We start from the raw sequence: 22096 nt of genomic DNA, 5'->3' as shown, positions 1-22096 counted from the left end.
CTTGGAATGTTATACGAAGCAAGGCTAGTAGCTCACTCCTTTACGAAACGCGGCCGCTGCGTCGAGGGAAGTGACCTTCGTGCTGTCGATGGCTTCAGCGCAAAATTTGCGATTAGAGAACCACACGTACAAAGCTATGAGCCATCTCCTGATTTCCTCTAAAGATGCGAGATACGGTGGGCGCGACCGCGGGCGATCACGCCCGCTCGGTCAAAGCACACATTGCCTGCCGGACCCGCGCAGGACCCCTCCGACTCCTTACTCCTACAGACTCCTATCTCCTACTTGCGTCCTATCTCCTATCTCCATGCGTCTTTCGCGCGACGAAGACGGCCGGCTCGTTTCATCTTTGCTTGAGCGGCGCTAGACGGCAGCGCTCGCACATAAACTATACGACGCACGGGGCAATGTTATCGATTTAGACATTCTGCGGAACATGACGGCGCTGGCGCCGGTGACGGCTAAAATTCGCCTGCAACGTCCATATAATAGCTAACGCAATGGCTCCGGAGTCCCACAATGCTGCATGTCTACTGGTTCACGAGTTTCTTTGATACATTTAAGTGCCATGAACTGTTTACATGAATTGAAAACAATTCGAGCCCTTGTTTGTGTGTTAGGATATCCTGTGTGTATAGCAAAGGAGCAAGTTTTCTTTTTTTCTTTCTTTCCCCGCCCTCAAGCCACCCACCTCAGGTGCCATCCAATAGGGTGTCCCGACGGAGGTGTTCCGCCTTCCCATCGTCTCGTCCAAGTGAGACGATACACCTGTGACAAAAAATAAAAGCAAATGATAAATAAAGTGTTCATACTTCAGTGAACGTCCATGGTTAATACTTCATTCGTTCCGAATCATTCAAAACTAGGGCATCGCTCTTATGTGCATCGCTTTCATTGTAGGTTTGCTCAAGTTGGCTTCGCCGCATTGAAGACGTGCGCAACGGTGAAACATACAAAGCGCAGTGCAGTGAAGCATATGAAAATGAAAAGCGGCACAAAGTTGGTGGCCCGCGATCTATCTGCGAAATGTGTAAACGAAACAGCATTAAAAGCATATCAGTTTTGTAGCGACATGCTACAGGGGAACGCTTAAGTGCAACCGGTAGAACGTTGGGCTAGTTTGTAAGGTAGCGCTGCACTAAACACGGGTGCTTAAACGATTATATAGAACACTGATTACAAGTTATTCTACACGTGGTAACAACTTATCGCAAATTTGCGGCGGTGATGCTTACCGAAGTCGACCAGCTTGACGGTGCCGGTGTCAGTGAGCAGGACGTTGTGTCCCTTCACGTCTCGGTGCATGCAGTGGTGGGCGTGCAGAAACCTCAGCGCCTGCACATATTTTGCCATGAAAGGAAAGGTCGATTAGGGAGGAAAGAGATTGCTTACTGCGTTCATACAGCTTATAAGAAAGCAGCAGTCTTCGACTGTTTATGTGGTAGCCACATCATCTTAAACAACCGGCAAGGTAAGCGATGTGAATGGAATGCTAAAGCAATCTAATTCGGCGACTTACGTCTCAAAGGACATTTTTATAAATGGCTCGAATACGGGAGCTGCGTCTACTGAAGCTCAGAACTCCAGTAAAGACATCAACCTGGAATCTGTTATCTAAGAACTTGGTTTTGATTACTCTTTGTCTTCTCATATAGCCTAGCGCCGTAATGCATGATTGAAAGCAAGCGCCCAGATCTCGTGGTCGCTGAGGGATTGTCTATAAATCGCAATCACGCAGAACACGCATAATAAGCGACAGACAATGACACTAGCGCCACCGTTGTTGTTCGTTTCGTGTAACGAAATTCACTACCGTTGATAGACACTGATAGGACGATGCAATGTGGTTCAAGTAACTTGAGGGGACACGTGTAGTCAAACACCCGTTTTCTTGATTGGCTCATGCCAGCTCTACGCATGTTCCAGACTATGGCGGCACAGAATATACGCAGGCAGTTCGCAGCGCTTTTGCAATAGCAACGCTGTTTGGGACACTAAAGTTCTGGGAAGAAAATGGACAGACACACAAACTCAGTGTAGCAACTACTCTCATAGCTGCAGAGTTGTGTGATTTGGTCTCTCTACTGAGTCGAGCCACTGTCCTCTTTATCTCTGTACGAGAGAAGCTGTTTTCATTTAGGGTGTATTTGTAGACTTTGAAAAGCCGTAATCCTTTCCAGTACATTCAGTCGGACGCACAGTGCTTCGACGTGTCGAATAACTTGGTATCGCGGATGACCTGAAGGTAAGCCGATTGGTCCTCACCAGTGAAACGCGGAATAATCTGCTTGCCTTCAGAATAACTCAGTACGCAGGCACTGCCTTCGGTTTAAACCGTCATATAAGAATTTTCATTGTCCTTGCTAGTACACTTACTTTCGACGAACTGAACCGGTTTTCGTTTCAGTACTCAGCTACAGTAATCTACAAAGCTAACATTTCTTTCACGAAAGACAAGCCTGTACAAATAACATGAAATTTGTTTAGCATGGAGTGGCGGTATGCATGTAAGACGTTTTTTGAGCGTCCGCGTCCCTGACGTTACGAAAGAAAAGCGAAGTAGCTTCCTGGAGTCGATTCACAGCGCTGCCGTTAGTGTCTGATGGTTGTCATCGGTCTAGCGGAAATGCAACAACTGCCGTTTCTCGCCGCAGGTTTTTTCTTACCGACGATCACGCCCAGCGCTCGTGTTATGCGCTTTCACTTACGTCGATGGTTTCTCTCAGGATGTAAGCGATGATCGGCTCGGGAAGGTTGCTGCCTGACTTGCGCAAGTTCTGCACGAGGTCGGTGACTGAGCCGCCCGTGCACAGCTGCAGGGTAAAAAAAAAAGACGCAAAATGAAGAAATCGTCATCTTATGAGACGACCGAAGATCGCGTGATCAAATCCATGCCTCGGCAGCCACATTTTGACGGAGGCGAAATGCTAGAGGCCCGTATGCTTAGATTCAGGTTCATGTTAAAGAACCCCAGGTGGTCGAAATTTCAGAAGCCCCCCACAACGGCGTCTCTCACACTCATATCGTGGTTTTTAGACGTAAAACCCCGACATTTAATATATTATTATAAGAGGACAGGATTCGGTGGATGACGCTCCTGAAATGTATTTGATGCTTACAGTTATTAAGAGATGCAGCCGGATTCAACAAAGCTTACCAACTGATGCAACGCTGAGTATGTAAAAATACTAAAATTACGTATGGCCTTCAGATGCTGGAAAAGCATTTGACCACGACTTCTCAGAGGTCACATAGCAAAAAAAAAGTAAATAAAGAATTAAATCAACATCACAAACTAAATACTGGGAATTTTTGAGCGCCAAAGAAATGCTGTATTTATGAGGCAAGACACAGTGAAGGGCTCCCGAATAATTTTGACCACATAGGGTTCTTTAATGTGCACACAGATCTAAGTGGACGGGTGTTTTCGCATTGCGTACGCATCGGAATGCGACCGCTATGGTTGGAAAACGAACCCGCGTCCTTGAGCCGAGCAGCACTATACACCTTACGGCCGCTTAGCTGCCACGCTAGGTCACGAGCCTTGCCATGAAGTAGACCTTAGCTCTATTCATCAACCAGAAAATAACATATTACAAAACGCCAGTATGCTGACAGAGTAATGTGTACAACCACGCACTTATCCATCAATGAAATTTGATGAATGCGTTTCAGAAATAAGGTAAGGTGGTTTGTTGTCATAACCTGATCTAGCCGCTGTTGCGGTAATCATATTCGCCACCATATCAATGTCATCACCACCAATATCCGATTTAAGCCTAGAGCCGAGCATGAATGCATCACCACCAATCTCCCATTGCCTTCAGCCTGGGTCATCAAATGCATTTCGCCCTCGTCATCCAAGAACATCCCATGCCTACGATTTTTTTTAAATATCACCTCTCCCATTTGTGCTCTAGTGCCACGCATGAACTGAGCCTCCTATCTCTTGGTAAACGTTATGCTACTTTAACATATCGCCGATGTTCTGCTTCATGATTTCCCAAGGCACAGCTACAAAAATTCAAGTCGCATATGATCACATAGCATAAGTTTCGTATTTAGATATGATTTTGAGACTGCACCATCCGACTGAACCAATCAGGCGTGTATATACTTTGAGTATTGAATTTACATACCTTGTGTACGGCAAATCGCTGTTCAGTGAAGGACGCTGACGCCAACGTTACGATACGGGGACTTGTTTTCGTCGGATAGCTACATTCCCTGCTCGATGATTTGCCATATCATTTCAACGTCTTCTTCTTCCCCTGAGCGCGTGCCTTCTTTGAATGCGTCGTGCACGTAATATAATGGAATAAATGCACGAATAAAAGCAAATAGGCATTCATTAAAGAGCACATCTTTTTGAATTTACGTGTTGCATCTGTGGCCCAAGGCTCTAAAATTTTTACCTGTACAGAACTATTTCCAACATGCTCACTGTGGAAAGCCTACTGATGACGAGGATGTGGTGCCGGAATGCTATCGCGTGCGCCAACCTAGATTCCTATATTTGTTTCTACATAGTATATGGTTCATGTGTGTACTCACCTCCATAACGAACCAGACCTGGTCGTCCTCCCTACAGGGCGCCGGCTGGAAGAATATGCCGAAGTAGGTGGGGATGTTCGGGTGGACGCAGAGGTCTCGTAGCACGCGGTGCTCTTCCTCCATCTCCTCCACGTTGTCCGCGATGTTCTCCATGATTTTGACCGCCACCAGCCGGTCTGCGAGCACGGAGTCGACAACAATCAGATACAAGTCCCCTGCCACACTTTATGATGTATTTTTCTTCACATTTGAGCGGTACCGCGGCTCTGCATGATCACTGAAGAGAATGGCGGGAAAGTGGCTGCTTGGCACTCCAAAAATAAAATAAGTAAAGTAAAGGAACGTTGTGTGGAAACCGTAACGTTCGCCCGGCAGTGAAGAAATCCATAACGAGTATGTCATAGAAAGCCGCATTTCAAAGGGAAAAAATAAGGGGCGCGGAGGGCGGGGTGGAGAGAACTATCGCTTTTGTTAGCGTCTTCTAACGGCAATAGTGTATATAGAGAAAGGTAACGGTAATTTCACAAAGTGCACATTCTCGCGCAACTTCAGCGATAGATGTCGCTCTCCGAGACAACTTTCTCCTTATGTTGGCCCAGGAGAGGCTAGGTCATATCTGATTTCCAGCCCTCGCGTCCATTCTACAAGCCGCACCAAGTCCTTTTTCTGCGGGCGCTGCTTTACTTCTGCAATCATACTGTCCTCAGCACGCATTGACAAACACGTAGCTCGTGGTTACGTATGGGAACGGTATGAGGTACATAAACGGCGCCATTTTTAGAATAGCTCCGCCAGTTGTTGATGTGTCAAGTTCACGTTAATGTCCTTGCGTCACTGTATTACTCCGATGACTGTCGCCTTTCAAACAGAACACATGCGACTTTGAAGAGTCAATGTACGCCATCACTCCCGAAACACGTGTATTTAACTTTATTTATCTATGTATGAGCTTCAAGTATGCATCATGTTTACTGGCGATACAGAATGCGTTACGTGTGTAGAAAACTGACACTCGTGATGTCAGTTTGCGGCTATTTGCAGCTTTATTTTTTTCACGTAACAAAACGTAGCTTGTTTTTTCCCTTGGCCTATAAATCATCAGCCGTAATAAAGCTTCATCATATATATATATATATATATATATATATATATAAAGCAGGCATCGCTTTTACTTGCGATGCAATATAAAAAACGTTAAAGGGCTAGGTATACCAAAGTACTCAGCGCTTAGAGGAAGAGATACCTGTCACAGGTACGGGAGATACAAAGACGTATCTATGCATCGAGCTATATATATATATATATATATATATATATATATATATATATATATATATATATATATATATATATATATATATATATATATATATATATATATATATATATAATGTGGCGGGCATCGAGGCAGATCACGACCGGAACATCTCAGAGACAAAAATAACACTGTGATACGTGCACAGTGAGCGCGACGTCCTTATCACGTGCTGTGCTGCCGGTGTGCTGTTGTGTCTCAGTGTCGTTTGTCTTTGTGCTGCTTTGTCAGGACTGAAGACTTCGACACACTCTCTTTTGTATAGAGCTAACACCAGCACACCGAAATAGCTGCCGCTAGATCTTTGCTTGTAACTTCGTTCGTTCTAAGCCACAACTCCCAGAGATTCGCCAGTGAAAGTTATCAGATGTTTAGAATGGTTGAGTGTCACCTGAAAACTATGTCTCATCCTTCGTCAGAAAAGCACTTATTGGCGCCTTTCGCTACGTTTCCGGGCAGTTGTACTGTTCTGTGCACTAAATGTGAACAAATATTTCCTTCCGATGTCTTCTTTTATCATCTACTGCAGTGCGCACATTATCATCTGATAAAGATAAGCCCCGAGGAAATGATGGAAGATCCATGACGCCACGCAGACTGTATACGGGAATCTTGACACCGTGCATCCATTGCTGGCACGTCCTTGCGTCTTCTCTAACTCAACAAGCATTCGCTCGAAATTTAAATAACGGACTTAGTGTCCTAGTAAGGGCGACGTACCTGTGTAGCGTATCCTAATAGTCATATTTAGTGTCTGTATAACATTAAGATTTCACAATAATCGTTGGGGTTTTACGTCCCGAAGCCGCGATGTGATTATCAGGGACGCCGTAGTGGAGGGCTCCGGAAATCTTGACCATCTGGTGTTCTTTAACGTGCATTGACATCGCACAGTACACGGGCCTCTTAGCATTTGGCCTCCATCGAAATGCGACCGCCGCGGCCGGGATCGAAACCGCGACCGAAGCCGAGCACCGTAACCGCTACATCACCGCGGCGGACAACACTAGGATTTCATGTGTGCGACAATGAACTTGTAATGTCAAAGGATAAAGCGTACCAGTGAGCTTGTCCCTTGCTGCGTACACTTCGCCGTACGTGCCTTCGCCGACCACCTTGACGAGCTGGAACCTGTCACCCGGCGCTGGCAAAGATAGCAGGTCCAGGTGCTTCGAGATGCCCCGGTAGTAGGCTGCCACCTTGGGATCATGCTGCAGGTGGTGCTCGGGAGACCCGCCTGCGCGTGCGTGTTCACGTTAACGCGTTCAATAATAATCCGTGCTACGATCGCTTTGACCACGTACACTTGGTCCTTGCGACAAACAAAAACGGAAAACAATAAAAACATACACACATTATCATCAACATCACTCAGCGCCAACTCTTGACGTCTAGATGGAGAGAGAGAGAGAAACATTTTAATGAAAAGCTGTAGATGTTTGCCTGGCTGTTCGCCTGATATGCTACTCCAGGTGCTGGGTGACGATTATGATATATACAGTGATAAACGCATAACACATACAGCCACACAAGTTTACAAAGTTTCGTTCAGGCTGGAGATTTGTACTGTCACGTTAATGTGCGCGGCATTTATAACGACTTCGAATGAGTTTGTCATTCTTACTCGGATTTACCGTGGGCGTGGCTTAAACGCTATAAATACAAAGTAGCACGATGAATCTTTCTTTAACCTTTATAATTTTGCTTGTAATAAGGCTCTGCTCACAGGCAAACAAGTCCTGCTGGCTGCATTGTAAAGCGTATATGTCTTTAGTTGGTTGATAGAATTTGACGAAGAATCGAGAGAAAGGAGAGCTGTGTAGGAAACGGGGAAAGTATTTACAAAGTCTCAATTAGGCCAACGCTCGCCTGTATGCAATGTTTACGGCGTTGCACGGTCGCAATCTGGTGATTGTAGAAGAGTTAGGCTACCAGTTACAGGTGTTTTAGCAAGGCAAAAGGTGTATTAACTTTTCTCGTGGAGACGGGATGACCGCTTGAAGTATTGCGTTGGAATATGCTCAGTGTTCTCGTTTATTCGCTATGGCCGCGTAGCCGTTGTGTACTTGGACATCACAGTGATGCACACACGGCAACTAAGCGCAGCTCTAGCTTCGCCTCCACATGCCGAATCTGAATGTAACTTGCAAATATTCTCGGCAACCGCGAATAGCACAGAGTGCATGTCTTTATCACATGTACCTACCTCCTCCTCCGCCTGCTCCGCCATTGTAGCTGCTGCCAGTGTTGAGGGGAAGGGGCTTCAGCAGGCGGTACCGGTGAGACTCCTCCATTATTTCACTGTGGCTCGGGAAGCCTGCGACCAAATGGAAAACACTTTGCATTACAGACAAGTCATTAGCAATGCTGTCACAAATGTACCCGGTTGTATCGGAAGAATACGCTATGTGAATGGGTAGTGGCCGAATAAACCACATGTAAATATTACTTGGGGGTTGTTAGGACCAAAACATTAATTACTGTACGGGAGTAAGTCTACAATTGAGCAGCGCGTCAAGCAAACAAGTAGTTCTAACTTTCAATTTAATCTAAAGCAAGAGGCAATGACGAAACATATCCTCTCAGGCGCAACCGAAACATCGGCACTAAATAGCACAGCAGATTGCACCTTGATTTAAAGACTCAGCCGATAAAGCAACGTACCTTCGCCTTCGTTCTTGGGTAGTTCATCTTGACACAGACCTGCAATGACAGAGCAAGAGGTGCCATTAGGCAACGGCCAGCCATATGCACGAACACGTCGACAAGATGCATGAAAACAATTGTACTCTTAAGTGCTGCTGTCCTGTGCACCCTTTTGACCTGCTCCCGCTGAACGGCCCACCACTGTCGCCTTCGGCGCTCCACGCGGAGGGCCATGTTCATGCGAAGGTGGTTCCTCTCCGAGAAGCTCCCTTTCACGGCCATGATGTTTCACTTGCGACGCTGTCGGCGTCGGGAACGAAGCTGCTAGATTTTAATCTGTACTTGCGTGGTGACTATGGGCGAGAATTTTGACGAAGTGAGTCCGATTGGGCTTAGCTCATGCTTGAGACGAACGACGTCGCAGTCATCCCGGACTGGGGCAGAACCCCAGCTCGGTGTTGACAAGCCGCCCGTCCACGCCGGCGGCCATTGTGGACACTTCGTCGTCTTTTGTTTTGCTCTCGTTGGCGAAGCGTCTTCGTTTGCTTTTACAAGTTGTCCGTACAGCGGTCGCATTGATGTTGCGATTTTTCTTCGTGAGAAAACTTTAAAACAGACTCCGAGGTCACTTTTGAACTTTCCCGTCAGGACCACACTGCTACGTTGGTCCAACACAGGCATTACAGTGCGCCATAGCCGGCCAGATAGAAGAACAATAATTACAGAAATATTAGAAGGTCCCTATTAACTTTTCACTCTTGCTATAAGTTGGAATAATCCAACAGTTGCTTGGCAAATATTTCGTAGTGGGTATGAGTCGCACGTGCTAAGGACAACAACAAAGACGACGAAAGAAATGCAACGGCTAGGGCGGCCATGATCCCTGGCCCATCCTCCGTAGTGGGTGAGCACCATGAAAAATGGAAAATCATCATCATCATCATCTGACAAGACCCCAGAGTAGGCGTTGATGTAGTCGGGGGTCTGCCCATAAGACCGGAGCCAGCCAAAGTCCCGGGGAGATGTCGAGGAGAGGAGCCGGTGCGGTTAACAGGAGTGTTTATTTACATTATATATACAGGTTCACGGTAGCGTGCTACTTCAATGTTTCTCGTAGCATGCCTCGAGCGTCTCTGCGCTCGTGTTTTAAAGCCCACGTCTTCCCAGGATCCCTTGCTGGGGAAACAATGGAACCCAGGATTGTCCAATCAAAATGTGCTCTTCACCTCCGCCCTCGATATGGGAGGGTGAAACACCGCCTTCTTCCCAACCCAGGGAAAGCGGGAGAGGCACGCCCAGTTCGTACCATGGCGAGGGAGAAAACACTGCACAAACACTGCACCAGGCGCATCACACAGCACAGCGCGAAGATGTTGGGTTCTACGTAGAAATCAATTCCGTAATCCGTTGCAATGAGGAGTCAACGGCGCCAGGCAGACCACGACTTGTAGAAACAGCGGTATTAGGCACCACGGAGAACGTGGGAAATGCATCCCCAGACTGTTCTCAGTCGCTTGGCTCATTGTCCGCGGCACTCCGACGAACAGAGACGTACCAAGATAACCACCCTTTTTAAGCCGTTTTGACTGTAAACAGCCTTTCATAGGTCGCCAGTCGGTCGGGCAAGTTCCAATGGTTCTACGAGGAGATGCGGCTGCGCCGCAAAATTCCAAGTACGGCTTGCTTTGTTGTCGCTTTTGGGTTCACCTCTGGAAGCGCTGTCCAGCAACCGTCTCACGTCTAAGCGGCGCCATGTCAGGGAGGTCGATCATAACAGCGTGAACCACGAGATCTAGGGATCTACATAATAATATGTGGGGTTTAACGTCCCAAAACCACCATATGATTATGAGAGACACCGTAGTGGAGGGCCCTGGAAATTTCGACCACCTGGAGTTCTTTAACGTGCATCTAAATCTAAGTACACTGGGCCTCTACATCTACTAACGTTCATTGGGTTAAGGATCTTTGAATCTCTTCAATGATCTTACCCCCTTCTTACGCGTTCCCGACTATACACCCATATTCCAAGCAGATCAACTTAAAAGTGTTTGAACTCGAGCTCATCGGTATGAATACATCGTAGAAAACAGTGCTGAAAACGAGGACGAGAAAGGAAAAACAGGATAAACGCGTCCTGTTTTCCTTTTCCCAAGCAGTGTTCGTCCTGTTTGTACCCCTTGCCTGGTCTTCAGCAGCAATACACGCCCATATACAACGCCTGCCCCCCGCCCCCAGCAAAACATACGTATAAGTATATGTAGCCTATGTAGGTTGGGGCCAAGGAGGTTTCTTGGTTGGGGCGCTCCCTTTGTGCAAAGTATAGCTAACCATTATTTGTTCTATGAAGCTGAGCTCGTCACGAAGTTAGGGTGCGCGGTCACATTCGGAGCACTAAATCAGCTTGCGGCCACGTTTTAGTTCGCCTTTCCGTTTCTTGCGACACCACAGACAGTCATATTCGTGGCGAAACGCCAAGCGGCAGACTCGATTTTTTTTTCTTTCCAGTCTCTGCCTGTTTGCTGTTCAATGGGCCTTAGAGCCGGTGTACGGGCCACGCACAACTTCCTACAATGACAATGTCGCCCTAGCATGCCGTTGTCCCTCATGGCGACTGCGCCTGATGGACAAGCATGTTAACGGCGTCTGACATGTCTGCCGAAAGGTGAGAAATGACGAATCACGTAGGAAGCGACGGACGATTATTCCGTTTAATGAAGGATTGATGACCCTGGCTGCTGTGCCAGGTGGAAAGCCCTTATAATGTGTAGCAGTCCCGATGAACGTTCGTTCAGAGCAATACAGCTGATGATTAAGTGGAGGAGACAGGAGGGCGGGAGCACCGTGATTGATACATATATTCTCCAAGATCGATGGCCCTGAAAGGTGCTGCAAGAACGCTACAATGTGTTTAGCACGTCCGCCAAGGAGAAAAATGGGCCTTACGCGACGACCGACCACACGGGCGCAGCGCCTGCTGCCCAGACAGGGAGGAGACAAGTGGGCGGGATATGCTGACCAGGTCGTGGCGCGCTGGAGATTGCACAATGGATAGCCGCATATACGGCGGCATGCGAGGTCACCCCTGGGCCAATTTGCTTCGTCGGCACAGCTCGCGCGGTGGCTAATAATGGCGGTGGCGCGGCTTTTTGGGGCGACACCGGGCCCTGCGTTGTCGCCCCCCTCCTCCTCTCTCTCGCCCCCGCTCCGCCGCCTGTGGCTTTCCTTTGTGGTGCGCTCTACTGTGGCCGCCCGGCGACGACACGTCTTTGTGGAGCGCAACAAGGTCGCCCGTCACGGTCTCCCGGCGCCCAACGACCACTGCGGAGAGTGTATACAGCCACGAAGAGGAGGACGCCTCGAAGCCAGGAAGAACGGGGAGATCTACACCGTCAGCCACGCGCCAAGTTTGTCACGTGCCAGCGACTCTCCAGACAACGGCATGCACGCCAGCTTGCACGCCAGTCGTCTTCAACCTCAAGAAAAGCCAATTTGCTCGCGTCTATGGCAGCGCCGACAGAAGTGCGTTGTCTCGAGCGTAGCGATGTAAGAAATGCACACACACACACGAAAAGGTGGTTCGTCTTTCCCGTATATAGCGTGAGCACACGGCAGTCGATCTTAACCGCGAGGCGCCAGTCTCGCGGCGAAATAGTTAAGGTATACACGCACCGTTGACGAAAACACGCGGTGAGGCACGTCGTGATTTCGCCACGGAGCAATGCAAGGGTATGCCTGTCTTGAAACAGTAGAAATGAACGAGCAACACCTTGCATGAGGCGCGAACAGCACGCTGCTCACGCCGCCCTAATAAGCAGGTAAGGACCAGACGGATTCGTCTCGCGGAACACGCGAACAGACGGCTCAGTTGCAATGTTCGCGTTTGTTTTCCTAATTTCCCCGAATGTTGCCTTTCGACAATCCTCTTTACAGCACAAAAGGCGCCTCACACGTAAACGAACAAGTTTGTTCGTTGCAATATGTCTAGTAAGCATCGTGAAAGGGTCCGTGGATGCAGCATTGCAAGTCGGGAGGGTTACCAGTCGCCCTGATGTGGCGCTGATGTATCCCCGAGCACGTACGTCCACAGCAAGTCTATAACGTTCGTTGTAATGGTACGAGCCATGATCGGAGGCTGCCGCCGCAGCAACAACAAAAACAATAACGCTCTATTCTCGGGTTTATCGCTCGGTCATCACGTTCTGAAAGCTTCGTATGTACACAAATTAATTTGACGATAACTTTGTCTACATAATAGAGATGGACAACTCCTTTTCTTTTGCATTCTTGTTTCTTGAACGTCTGGAAATTAATTATGCGAAGATTAGTTTCTTGATTCACGCCGCATGCGTAGCAAAATCAAAATTCAGTGGATCGAGGAAAACGCTTTCATCTCACACGACAGCGCGGTATGCTGCTCGAAACCCCTATTACTTCTTTTCATCGCCCCGTTGCTCTTGCGCCGTTCGCATCAGCGACCATCCATCACGTTGGCGAAAACGAGTTCTCGCGTATTTCGGCTATCGCCATGCCACTGCGTCCTGCGACTGGCTGCTTCAAGTTCAACGAATCGGCTAGATCTCTCGGCTGCACGAAATTCTCCTTCGGTTATTCTGGCGTTCATAAATCAGAGGCAGCACAAGCGCGTCTTCTCCGTGGCCTCTTTAAGCCGAGCCCACGTTGAAATCGAAATTCTTTGTTCAGTACAGTGCATATATTGATCGCAAACCTGCGCGGCCACTGTTGACCGCTGCACATATCCGTCACTGGTTCGAGGCTCACAAACGGCCCCCGTGGAGTTGGTGGATAGTTAATCGGAAAGGAGGAAGATTGGACGCAAACACGGAAGGCAGAGGGAAAGCTTTCATCTACTGCCCGAACTGATGGGCTTCCCCAAGTTCAACGTATACAGTATAGTGAGCTTGTAGGGGCAATTCGTTGTGTAGTCTCGTCGTATACGCTGAATCACCACGGCACGCTGCAGCTACACGCTTTCGCGACCCACAGAGATCGCCGCCTTTCCGTGAGGCCCACCGCAATCGTATACGTATACTGTATAGTTGTTGCTGGGTCTGTATACCGTTTCCACGAAGCTGAATGTGGTGGTGGGCGGCGCGCCGTAAATAGCTCACACGCAGCTCCTAAACACTATTCGCACGTCTTTCTGTAGAGCTATGGCCGGTGGTCACGGTGTACTGAGGCGCGACGATTGAACGGCAGAAAGAGGTCGGTGTGTGCCGTTTCTTTTGTTTCTCCTCCCTCTCTCCTCTCTCTTCCCTCTCTCGTTTCGGACGGTACTGAAGAAAACAGCTCCAAAGTCTCTGCGGATGACGCTCCCGTCGATTCTGCCTATTTGCCTCAGTTGTTCTCGTCTCGTTGTTCCGTGCTTTCGCTCATTCCGAACTGAGTGCGTTCTCTCCCCGTTTCTTTTTAAACGTTGTACTCCGCGACTGCGTCGCGTCATTACTCGAGGAAATCGAGTGGAACTAATCGGTTTCCTCGCGCCGACTGAGCACACGTGGCGCAGTGTCATCTTCTTCTGAAGGAGAATAGTGCCCATCTATGAGAAGTCGATGATTGCAACTCCTCCTAACGTCCCAAGCGCTGCTTAGTTGAAAGCGCTTGGCTTAAAATCTATAGCCACACGTGTAACAACGACTTAATCACTTTATTTCGCGGATGCGACGATATATACGCAAAGTTTTGACTACTTAGCACATCCGAGCTGTTAGATAGATGACTAACCCGGTCCATCCCACATAAATTGAGAATCGCAGACTATGAATGTGATACTAACACTGTATTTACGCTGTCGCGGAAGTTCGAGCTTGTTGGTATGCATGATCACGGTATGTTGATGCATGATCTTCGTAGGCCCTTATGTTGTCGTTTGTATGTGTCTGTGTTCACCCTGCTCTACTTCATACGAAGATAATATCCATGGCAATTCATTTATCTTCCGAACTTAGTTATCACATTGAACATGTTAGCCGACCAAATACTGGAATATTTCATCTATCATCATGTGCTCGTTCTGTACCTCTTTCGTTGTTTCCTCGACTGGGTTCTTAAACCACATTAGTTCTGGCTTCAAATATAAAATGCTATGCTGACATATATTAGTGAGGGACATTGCTGCGGCAGAATTCGTTATTACAAGCGCATGATATCTAAAACAGCTTTGCTGACTTATTAAACTTGCTATTTGGCTATTTTATATTGTTGCCTGGCAGTACAGTGTAGATTTCCTAAAACGTTCGGTAATCAAACAGGTACATGGCGTGGATCGTGATACAATGGTGAATAAGACGTGCGGTTGTAATAAAAGTAATAATGCCATAAGGTGAACACGACTAAAGTCTCATTTGCAACCTGTTACAGCACGCGTGCTCTTATCTACTCATTGTGTCGGGCACCGCACGAAAGAGGCGACATTTGCAGATATCAGCGACGACCTGCAATCCGTCCCGTGATATCAGCGACTGACAATCTCTCTTGCTCGGCTCACGACAGTGCCACTTGCGTTTATCCCATTGTCAAGGTCAGATGCTGTACGAAAGCTCCGAACACTCTCATGTGAGCTTACATTGGCCCAATGTAATCCTGCAAACTTCCCAGGACCAGCGCCTTCTATCCCTGTGTCCCTATAGCTAGGCTACCTACCATATCGCTAAGCCATCAGGAACCAACTGGCCCCATTAATCGCATTACCGACAAAAGCGTCTTACGCTAAAAAGTTTCGTAAGAGAATATTTCAGCCAATCACAATGCGAGACATATCATTAGTGACGCCGGCTGACCGATGGGAAACCACGGTTACGAAAGGGAAGTTTTGTGAATTCGGCCCCTGAACGTCTGCGTTCCGAACGGCTTGCCACGACGGCAGGCAACTGTCACCTGTTGTTCGCGGCTTGAAGTAGCGTTTACGAACGCCTTCTTCACATCATCAGAAAGACCAATAGTCAGAAACGTGAAGTACGTGAATGTAAACGACCGAGCACTTTCATTGCAATTGCCGTCGATTCAGTGTACAAAGGAAGGTGCTCGACGTTATGACTGAAAACCACTCCCTTACCACTCCCCTCTGTAATGTCTGTTGACCCTGAGAGTAAAATAAATAAATAAATAAACCTGGTCCTATTCTTCGTCAGCCCAAACTGCTGTGATACCCTACTCGCCATTTCATCGTCACTTTCACTGTGTTTTCGCTATTACTCCATTCATCGATGAGTCTACATCCGCTGGCATAAATGTCCATAGACTAACTGCTTCGCAGGCGGTCGTGAGTGTTCCTGGCTCGTGGTAACTCTATATATGTCCACTTATTGTCTACTCTACCACCAAGGCCCTGCATCTGCAGTGAGAGTTTCGGGTCACATTGACGAATCGGAGACGAGAACCACGAGTGGATAATATGTCGTTTACCGCAAATTTTCTCGTATACTTGACGCTTGACAGCCGCTCAATGGCATCCAAGCTTAACACACAACCATGCACTTCATAAAGCCACACGTAAACCTGTAGTTCTCATTGGCATTACTGTAGTGCATTGACCACCAGTAACACCAGCAGCATCTGTAACTTTCGTAGACGTGTGTTGCCACAACGTCTGGATATACAACGTCGCGTATACAAAAACGTGGTACGATAAGGCGTTAAACGAAGCGACGGGTAAGCATGCAGGACCATGGAAGTTGATGGGCTGTTATTTTCCCTGCACATCTATTTCGCTATCTTTCTAAATAATAGTCAGCGTTTATGTGTACTTCATCATGATGAGAAAACGCCTAATGATACGGCAGAGCAAACGCCGCTTTTCGCCGAACAGCTCCAATTTTCGTTTCCTTAGCTCTCAAAACGCGCGCCTTATTATTCTAACTATACTCTAAACTCTCGCCTCGAAAACCATCTCGCACGTATACTCATCTCAATCCGGGCGTCGCAGTATAATATATAGCGCTCTTCTATACACGTGCCACGGGCGGCTCTATCGCGTAACAATCGCGAGCGAGCGCGTGCACACTGTACGCAATCCAATCTCCGATCTCACGTATCCCTCGCGGAACAGTCAAGGGCACGCCTCGTTATCGTAATCCGTTACGCTTAACAGCGCGCGCGAGCGCGCGTTAGCCCCGCCTAATCTCGTGTTGAATCTGTTTCTTTTACCGCGTATCCGCGAGATCGGCTCGCAAAACGCGAGCATTTTTCTCGTGGGCGAACGGGAAGACGTCATGAGAGCCCCGGGCGCCGTTCCCTGGTGCACGCAGCACGAAGTCACGCCGCCGGAGGAGGAGTCCGTTTGCATTTATATATGCACAGCATGTTTAAAAGTCCCCAAAACAATACGCAGAAACAAGGAACGCGTGCGCCGGTCGGATTTTAGCGATATATAAGCGTTATCGGCTCACGCTGTACTGGCACGTACGCAGCGTGTGCGTTTGTATACGTGTGTTTGTTTAGAGAATACACGATCAGGCATTGTGCGTTTGGAGAGGGAACGCGCCCTCCACTCCCTCCCCTTTCTGCGTTTATCCGGGTCACCTAGTTTTGCGAAATGATCGTCTCTTAGCGACGGGACTCTGCGCGCGCTGCTGCGGCGATCACTGAGGAAGAGAAGGAAGCATCGGCCGCACGTTCGGGCCGATCTCGATGCGATTGCAACGATTCAACAGCCGCTGCCTCAACGCGTCGGATGTTCTCAGCATTTACTATACAGCTGACACGAGAACGAGTTGGGATTTTCGCTAGACGCGCGTGTTGCTTTATAGATCCACAGGTTCGCCGCGGGAGAGCAGTGGCGTGTCGAATGCGAGGTCTTTTTTCACCACGCGACCATACGCGCCTGCGAGTCGGACACCCTTCGAGTTAATCGAAATTTGGACTCACCATGCGTGAAGCCAGATTACAGCTCGCTCTGCGTCTTCGTTGCGTCTTGGCTCTCGTTATCATTTTCAAGCGAGGTGTTCAACGAAAGGCTCGTGCGACTTTTTGAAAATTCTGCGCCCTTATTCACAAAAATCTCTTACGCTGAAAATGTTCAGCCAATCCTGACGCAAGAGATTGGAAGCCGACCGGCCGATGGCATAAAGAGTAGAAAAAAAAAAACTCGGGAAAGAGAACACTTTAGAAGTCCTTCGCTGTTTTCTGTAAGAAAGGCGTCTTAGTCGTCGAAAGTATCAATTTTATTTTTTCTTTATCGGAGTGCTCACTCTGCCGCATAATAAATAAGAAAATGCAACTAAGTGCTTAACAAGTGCGCCAACACAACTAGCCGTTGAGGAGCAGCCATGGGCTGAACCATTTCGGTGATATATGCTATGGTCGCACACATAAAGTTCACAAAAGCTGCTCATACCTTGTTTATTATGCGTTGTCATTATGTTCTTATTTTCCAAGAAACATGGTCATTCCTGAGCCCGTAGTGTAGAGTTGAGTCACCTTACATATAAGTGCTTATTACATAAGTTCGCTATAAGCGAGCGTTTTCGATAAGCGTATTCTTCTAGAAGCCACAGGGAAAAGTGCGAACATACGGTAACTCCAGTGACGAGATATATAAGTCGTATCCCCCAACACAATCACAGTATGTAATCTTGACAATATATAGATTTCCTGTGACAAGTCGTAGCATTTCCCCAGGTTCCCCGAGTGGTTAGCTTATTTATGAGGCTTTACGTCACAGAGCGACGTTAAAGCTTTCATATACCGCAGCGGAGGGACCGCGCTAAAGTTTTTACAGCCTGAAATTTTTAAAACTGCATCTAAGTTCGCGACCGTTTTTTTGCTTAATGCCACTGCCAAAAAGCAGCCGCCTTTATCTCGTATCGAACCAAAATCATCACATATAGTCCCAGGAAGCCACATCCGCGGAACCACAATGTTGTCAAATGAAAGACAATAGACAGACATTCACGATAAGTGAAGCGAAACAAAGCCTAAATTTAAAACCACGGGATTGCGCGATATATGTCTTCAAGTTATCGCACGGTGTTTATTCCTACATACATGAAAACCTGCTTCTGTGTGCCGCGCGCAACATGTTAAGCATAAACCCTGTCAAATCCAAGCAAAATTCGGACAAAAATCTGGTGCGCGAAAGGCGCATGTCGCCCAGCACAGGTCAAACAAAGGGGACGAACGTATTCTCTTTGTTTCCATTACGTTGGCCCATACATGTTAGTTTTCGAATAATCTGGCGTTGCTATTTTCAAAACAAGTACCCACGGGGCACATTAAGGAATACATGCAAACTTCTTGATCTGTGTCGCGTGAACCTCTCTTGATTTCCTTATTGCACTTTAAGCCGTCGGCCGTTCCGTATTATGAATGCCGAACGAACGTCAACCCTCGTCATGTTCAAGCCACCACCGTGTCTTTCGCACAGTTCCTTCTTTCCACCACAGACCCGCTCCCGCTTCTTTAAACTCGAAAGTGTTTTATGCCGGGGTCCACCAAGACTTCACTGACATCATTTTCATCACGGAAGTGACATCGGTAAATTGTACGTGAATAGATGACAAAGAAAAACCAGAAGAAAAAGTTTTGTTGTTTTGGATGCCCTGGGAATCGAGCCTACGGCTTATCGGTCAGCGACGACATGTGCCCAGCGTTCTACCCATTGCGCCACCGACGCGCATGCACTAGGCTTTACAAGCGCGCCTTATATCTCTCACACTTCCCTCTCATACTGATGTTGGTGGGGTAGTGTCGCCGTCTAGAAGCGGTGAATTGAAGTACTGCATCATGGCACTAATGAATGCCGGCAGGGAGTGCGTCGGTAGTACCGGCGCAACGGAGCTTCGAAAACTCGACGGTCGGTGCGAGGCGCCGTATGCGATGATTAGGTTCGGTGACGATAGAGTGTACTAGAGACGACGCAGTACGTGCTTTGCCTTTCGCGTCGTGTTAGCGTGACGACTCGTTGACAGAGTAGTGCAGCTTCCACGTGCGTCAACGCGTTTCTCCGCCGTCTACTGCTTCGAGTGCAATAGCACCGGCTAATAAAGATGCTGCATTAAGTGGCACAGGAAGGCAACGACGTTGACGAGTGAATTTCGCGCAGTCAGTGATTTGGGGTAGCGAGAGAGACGCCAGCGGTTAGTGGAACGCCTTACCGCGTTCACGGCTGAAGCTGCGGATTCTGCCTCTCGCGTTTCTGAAGCGCTGTGTGGTATATGCATGAGCACAGGCGTAGCTTACCCTATTACTGGGGAGGGCACCCCTTGTCGTTTGTGTCGTCAGATGACGACGCTTTGAATCAGTGCATATGGAGTGTTTCATTGCGTGCTTGTTGATGCTACCTTTTCGCGGGATTCACCCTATGATGTGTACGGGTGTATGGTAGCTACTTCTGCTACCTCAAGGGTCAAGTCAAGATCATGGACGTTAGTCGTCGGGATGGAGTGTGCCTCCAGGCGTCAACGCGGGTGCATCCGCATCTAACGGTGCTATAGCTGCCAAACTTCAATAGACATTGTGCAAGCTGTCATACATCAAAGCACAATAAACAGTCTACTACCCCTGTGAAGACACGGTTCACTTTCGTGTTATACCGATTCTTATGACGAAGGGATCAACATTTCTTTTTTGCTACTGACACTTTACCAGTTCAACTCAACCAAACGACCTTCATAATAATAAACAGCGCGAAAAAAACCAGATACAAAAGGGAGCAACAGCACGGGACGAGCGCGGCAGTGGCAGCGCTCGTCCCGTGCTGTTCTTCCCTTTTTGCCTCTGGTTTTTCATCGCGCTGTTTATTACTATGAATAAATACCAACTAGCCCAGCTTACCACTCTCTCAAACGACCTTCCTTGCTTTTTCTATCGTAATAACCGAATGCGATCGCCGTGAATGGAACCATTATGCGTGGGCTCGGACCGTACACTACCGTTGCAGTTCTGTTTATGCAGTGACCGGTCTGAGCGATATCGCAGTTTGCCGGCGGCCCCGTCCTCGACGGTAGCCTCGGCGTCCCCGTGCGCTCCCTAAATGGTACCGCGCGTGAAGTGCGCGGGCGCCAGGCTCTGGGCTTCTTGCAGCCCGGCGTATGTGCGTATACGCACGTATCGCAGGCGCAAACGTTGACGGCGGCAGTGATTGTCGATAGGAAGCGCGCAACCATTTATGTGCATGCTTACTTCTGCACTGCACACTGTAATGCGTGTTCGACGGCGGCGCCGATACGGCGGCATCGGAATTCCTCGGGACGATGCGAAAGACCTGTCCTTCGACATCGCTCCTTGTCGGTCGAGGACGCGCAAGCGGCACTGGCTTCCGCTAGTCGCCGCCCTCGATTCTCGACGGCCGACGCAGTTCTTGGTCCCTCTCGCATCACACAGTTGCGAGGCCGGAACTGGTTGTGGTGTAGCTGTTAGACCAAGGGCCTCAAACACGCGGCCCGCGGACCTTTCGCTAGCCGCCCGGCCCGCACATGACTGTCTTCGTCCCATTAAAAAAATATATATTTTGTTGATAAGTATGTTCGTGATCTGCACAGACGTGGCTGGTATCAAGTATTTTTTTTTTCGCGAGGCGCCCCGTGCGTTCATCACGCGTTAAAACATAACCATGGAGCAGAAAAGTTCTATTTTTCAGAATCGGCGTCGAGATTTCAGTCATTCTCTATAGATCAGTATCGATATGTTTCTCGAAACCTATATACGTCAAGTCCCCTTCAGAAACGACGGATGTATGAGATATGGGAAAGGCCCTCTTTCAACGTTAGCTGATATTTTGTTCAACCCCTTCGACCTTATACGCTCCAACCTTCTCCACTGTCCCGGCTCTTGATTCCGACTGAATTTCGTGACTGTGACCTGAGATAAGTTTGAGACGCCTGTGTTAGACGATATGGCCACCCGAAATCGACTATTATTCTATTAAACGATCCCGACCAGTCAAACTGAAAGCACGAGACAAAAAGGTGATGCACAAAGACGTAGCCGTTGGTTCCGATGAACAAGAAACAGCGACGTCCTTGCTTGCCTCCCCTTCGTTCCATGTTTTCAGTTGCGCTTTTCACGCTCGCATTAACTACGGACCAGGTGGATTAGTTGAATACTTTTCCGACGTTTGTCCGTTCCAGCGTCGGTAAAAACTAAAGAGTATGGATTTCAGTTTTGTAGGCGTATCTCAATCCGTGTACATAAATATTACAGGCTGTTCTTGGCCGTGAGCAAAGAGTTTACTAGTAAAACGCCGGGCAGATTCAGATAAGATCCTCAGCGTTAGAATACGTTCCCTTCTTCGACCCTCGAAAAGGTCAGAGATATCTGCACCTAACTGGCTTTGTGGAATCTACACGCACATCTGCGCTATACAAAGACGCACAGACGGAAAGGAATGCTATCCAAGCCTTATATTGACATTATATACTGGGACCCCTGTCTGCTTGGCGTTCTCGAATTACGCTAGCAAGTGCGCTGTACTGGACAAGAGAACAACATCTTACAAATTTATGTACGTGATTCATCAGCATGATGGAATTAATGAAATTTTAGGTCCCGGAACTGCCGAATTCTGTGCTCTGTGCTGTGCACAGCACAGAGCGAAGGTACACAGTGGGCTGACAACGGGGC

At 48.1% G+C, this 22096-nt stretch overlaps 2 protein-coding genes across 8 annotated transcripts in view; one reads left to right on the top strand and one right to left on the bottom strand.

Annotated features, from left to right (window-relative positions):
• LOC119387256 (myosin-IIIb) overlaps positions 1-8870 on the bottom strand; it is an 83778-nt gene extending 74908 nt beyond the window's left edge. Inside the window, exons 1-8 of the mRNA XM_037654590.2 lie at positions 8659-8870; positions 8534-8572; positions 8076-8186; positions 6930-7106; positions 4555-4730; positions 2709-2813; positions 1236-1335; positions 692-768 (exon numbers count right to left, since the gene is read on the bottom strand). Coding sequence (XP_037510518.1) covers positions 692-768; positions 1236-1335; positions 2709-2813; positions 4555-4730; positions 6930-7106; positions 8076-8186; positions 8534-8572; positions 8659-8797 — 924 coding nt within the window. The 5' untranslated portion in view covers positions 8798-8870. The remainder of the gene's footprint in view (positions 1-691; positions 769-1235; positions 1336-2708; positions 2814-4554; positions 4731-6929; positions 7107-8075; positions 8187-8533; positions 8573-8658) is intronic.
• Positions 1-22096, top strand: part of LOC119387257 (elongation factor-like GTPase 1) — a 429910-nt gene that overhangs the window by 159670 nt on the left and 248144 nt on the right. The window lies entirely within an intron of this gene.

This window comes from Rhipicephalus sanguineus, chromosome 3, assembly GCF_013339695.2.
Source record: "Rhipicephalus sanguineus isolate Rsan-2018 chromosome 3, BIME_Rsan_1.4, whole genome shotgun sequence".
In the NCBI taxonomy this organism is placed as follows: Eukaryota; Metazoa; Arthropoda; class Arachnida; order Ixodida; family Ixodidae; genus Rhipicephalus; species Rhipicephalus sanguineus.
Note: the sequence above shows the minus strand (reverse complement) of the source record. Positions and strands in the feature narration are given on the sequence as shown.